We start from the raw sequence: 3,991 nt of genomic DNA, 5'->3' as shown, positions 1-3,991 counted from the left end.
ATGGGATGACAGGGGAATATGTGTGGTGGTGGCCTGACTGATGGGATTGACAGGGGGTTATGTGTATGGTGCTGACTGGATGATGGGAATGAACAGGGGGTATTGGTGGGTGCTGCCCTGGGATTGGGAATGACAGGGGGGTATGTGTGGTGCTGACTGGATGGGATGACAGGGGGTATGTGTGGTGGCCTGGTTTATCAAGAATAAGAAACCTGAGCATCGCTGGACAATGTTTTTGTTTGTGTGTTTTCCATCGAGCCCACCAAAGTAAGTTTACTGTCTTTGTATGTTTGGCCACTGTTTTAGCAAGCATTTTTTAACCACACACCACACACGCCCCGCACACGCCACACGCACAGCAAATCAATCAGTAACAAAACATTTACAATTAATCAATTAATGCTAACAATGCAAAGAACCCAACACACAATCCATTTTAACAAAAAGCAAAAAACCTTGTGTAACCCGGCATTCCAATATGAAAGCCCGTACTTGTATGTGGAATTTTTGGAAAGGTGGGCCCAAAATTCATCACACGAGGAAACAAAAAAGAACTAAAAAACAAAACAAAAATTTCAAATTTCAAAGAGTAAGGAGAACCCAGTCCAAAAGACACTGCTGCCGCAGCTTGTGGTTGGTCCACTTCTGATCTTCTTTTAGATTTCCCTTCTTTCCATTAACTCTTCCATGACAACCTCAAATACTACTCTTTCCTTTTCCTCTGTCCTTTCCTTCCTTCGTTACAATCCAGAGGTTGACTAAGGGGTGGGAGTGGACAGGGGGTTTGTGGGTTGGGGCTGGAGGGTTATAGGGGTCTTGATTTTAGGGGGTGTTAGCTGACCCAGTGTGCAGGTCTAGGTCTCCCCATGAGGGGGTAGGTAGAGAGCGAGGGGAGGGGGGTCATGGTGGGGGTGAGGAGAAGGTAGAAGGGGGGATGCGGGTGGAGAGGCGGTCTCAGCTCAGTGTCTCCAGCTGTTCTTCTTTTCCGGAACTTTCATCAGCTCCTCCTCTTCCTCTTTGGAATCTAAACAAAAGAGACAATCCAATATGAACTAATCAATGATTACTACATGAATCATCACTGTTTGAAAACATGTCATCAGGATTGAGAGCATGTCTCACTATTTCAAGCATGTGTCCTTGGATGCTCTGGCTAGGGAGCATGAGGGAGGATGGTGTATGTTTGTGTGTGCTTGTCACCTTGGCACTCAGAACAGCACATGCCCTCCCGGCGGGTGATGTTACTACAGGTCAGGACTGGACACTGTTTCCTCTGACACTTAGTCACACCATGCTGGAGAGAGGGAGAAAGAAAGAGAGAGAAATGAGGGAGGGAGAGACCGAGGGAGGTACATTAGGAATGCTCCTCACAATGCTGTGGAACCAGAAAATGCTCCACGCTTCTCAACTCCAAATCCCAGAGTTCCCCACACTGACACTGGAATTTTTCCCCAAGGGGTAAGGACCACACAAGACCCCCCATCCCTACAGCTATGAAGCTCAACCAAGTCTGAAACATCCCTACTCTCTGTACAAATATGTATTGAGCACAGTGGCATGGAAAAACTCCTTCAGTCAGAAGAAACGTTGAGTCTGGGTTTTTCTAAAGGTTCACTGAAACACACAGTTCTACAGTGTTTTTTTCCTTTTTGGTCCATGGGGTTTAGGTCCAACAGTCTGAAGCTTTTTTGTCTTGAGTTTTGTTGCTTGGCAACAGGTCCAAACCCAGTCTTAAGTGTCTGTATTTTGTAAAAGACTTGTTCCTGACTGGTCCCTGACTCCCTGTAATACTCACGTCACACCAGCAGGTGATGCACTTCATCTCTCCCATCAGGGGCACACGGGGGTGCCAGTTGTCACTGTTCTGGTAGAAGTTCTTCCCAAACTTGCAGTGACTTGTCCCATCTGCCTGCATCATGTCAGCGTGCTCCAGGGGGGGGTTGTCTTCCTCCGGACATTCCTTACAGCAGTCTGAGGGGCTACGGCGTGCCGGACGACTGCAGGTCAGGGCTGGACACGTCACCTTCTCACAGTGCACCTCGCCTGTCGCTCCCTACAGGAGTGGAGGAGGAAGGACACAATGGGAAATTAGCAGAATTTACATGATATTCTAGGAAGCTGAAGAAAGATTAATAGTCATGTTTCTAATGATGTTAGCATCACTTATCAACTAACATCATGCTAGCTGTGAAGGAATAACCTAGAGGCCTACCTTGCAGGTGCAGAGGGCACACTTGATGTAGCCAAATGGAGGGACGAATGGATGCCATGTAGACCCAGGAGCATGCATCTTCTGGTCCCCCTCAAAGTAACAACCTGAGGAGGAGAGAGAGAGAGAGAGGAGAGAGAGATGAGAGAAATAGAGGACACTCTTAGCATTGGAAATGCATTTCAATCAGAGGTAAAACATATCTGTTGGACAAAGACACAGAGGGAACCAGACAGATGGACAAGAGGGGAGGGTGACAGAGAGAGACAGAATGAGTGCCTCCTGGGAGGGAGAGAAGAGGACCAGACATGGGAGAGGAGGGAGGTGTGGAGAGAGAAGAATGGAGTGCCTTCTGGGAGGGAGAGACAGAGGACCTGACGGAAGGGAGGGAGGGTGGTGGAGAGAGACAGAATGATGCCTCCTGGGAGGGAGAGACTAGAGGAACCGACATGAGAGGAGGGAGGGTGGTGGAGAGAGACAGAATGAGTGCCTCCTGGAGGGGAGACAGAGGACCTGACATGGAGAGGAGGAGGGTGGTGGAGAGAGACAGATGAGTGTCCTCCTGGGAGGGAGAGACAGAGAACCTGACATGGGAGAGGAGTGGAGGGTGGGAGAGGAGACAGAATGAGTGCCTCCTGGGAGGGAGAGACAGAGGACCTGACATGGAGAGGAGGGAGGGTGGTGGAGAGAGACAGAATGAGTGCCTCCTGGGAGGGAGAGCAGAGGACCTGACTGGAAGAGGAGGGGGTGTGGAGAGAGACAGAAGAGTGCCTCCTGGAGGGAGAGACAGAGGACCTGACATGGAGAGGAGGGAGGTGGTGAGAAGAGACAGAATGAGTGCTCCTGGGAGGGAGAGACAGAGGACCTGACATGGAGAGGAGGGAGGGTGTGAGAGAGGACAGAATGATGCCTCCTGGGAGGGAGAGAAGAGGACCTGCATGGAGAGAGGGGAGGGTGTGGAGAAGACAGAATGAGTGCCTCCTGGGAGGAGAGACAGAGAACTGACATGGAGAGGAGGGAGGGTGGTGGAGAGAGACACGAATGAGTGCCTCCTGGGGGGAGAGACAGAGGACCTTGACATGGAGAGGAAGGAGGGTGGTGGAAGAGACAGAATGAGTGCCTCCTGGAGGGAGAGACAGAGGACCTGACATGGAGAGGAGGGAGGGTGTGGAGAGAGACAGAATGAGTGCCTCCTGGGAGGGAGAGACAGAGGACCTGACATGGGAGAGGAGGGAGGGTGGTGGAGAGAGACAGAATGAGTGCCTCCTGGGAGGGAGAGACAGAGGACCTGACATGGAGAGGAGGGAGGGTGGTGGAGAGAGACAGAATGAGTGCCTCCTGGGAGGGAGAGACAGAGACCTGACATGGAGAGGAGGGAGGGTGGTGGAGAGAGACAGAATGAGTGCTCCTGGAGGAGAGACAGAGGACCTGACATGGAGAGGAGGGAGGGTGGTGGAGAGAGACAGAAATGAGTGCCTCCTGGGAGGGAGAGACAGAGGACCTGACATGGAGAGGAGGGAGGGTGGTGAGAGAGACAGAACTGAGTGCCTCCTGGGAGGGAGAGACAGAGGACCTGACATGGAGAGGAGGGAGGGTGGGTGGAGAGAGACAGAATGAGTGCCTCCTGGGAGGGAGAGACAGAGGACATGACAATGGAGAGGAGGGAGGGTGGTGGGAGAGGAGACAGAATGAGTGCCTCCTGGGAGGGAGAGACAGAGGACCGACATGGAGAGGAGGGAGGGTGGTGGAGAGAGACAGAATGAGTGCCTCCTGGGAGGGAGA

General features: G+C 51.8%; 1 protein-coding gene across 1 annotated transcript in view; it reads right to left on the bottom strand.

Moving 5' to 3' along the window:
* Nucleotides 1-732: 732 nt before the first annotated feature.
* Nucleotides 733-3,991, bottom strand: part of chrd (chordin) — a 44,112-nt gene continuing 40,853 nt past the window's right edge. The window contains exons 16-19 of the mRNA XM_070436985.1: nt 2,213-2,316; nt 1,796-2,053; nt 1,201-1,294; nt 733-1,024 (exon numbers count right to left, since the gene is read on the bottom strand). Coding sequence (XP_070293086.1) covers nt 960-1,024; nt 1,201-1,294; nt 1,796-2,053; nt 2,213-2,316 — 521 coding nt within the window. The 3' untranslated portion in view covers nt 733-959. The remainder of the gene's footprint in view (nt 1,025-1,200; nt 1,295-1,795; nt 2,054-2,212; nt 2,317-3,991) is intronic.

The sequence above is a fragment of the Salvelinus sp. IW2-2015 genome, linkage group LG4p, assembly GCF_002910315.2.
Source record: "Salvelinus sp. IW2-2015 linkage group LG4p, ASM291031v2, whole genome shotgun sequence".
In the NCBI taxonomy this organism is placed as follows: domain Eukaryota; kingdom Metazoa; phylum Chordata; class Actinopteri; order Salmoniformes; family Salmonidae; genus Salvelinus; species Salvelinus sp. IW2-2015.
The sequence above is the reverse complement of the archived record's forward strand: the minus strand, read 5'-3'. Positions and strand labels throughout refer to the sequence as shown.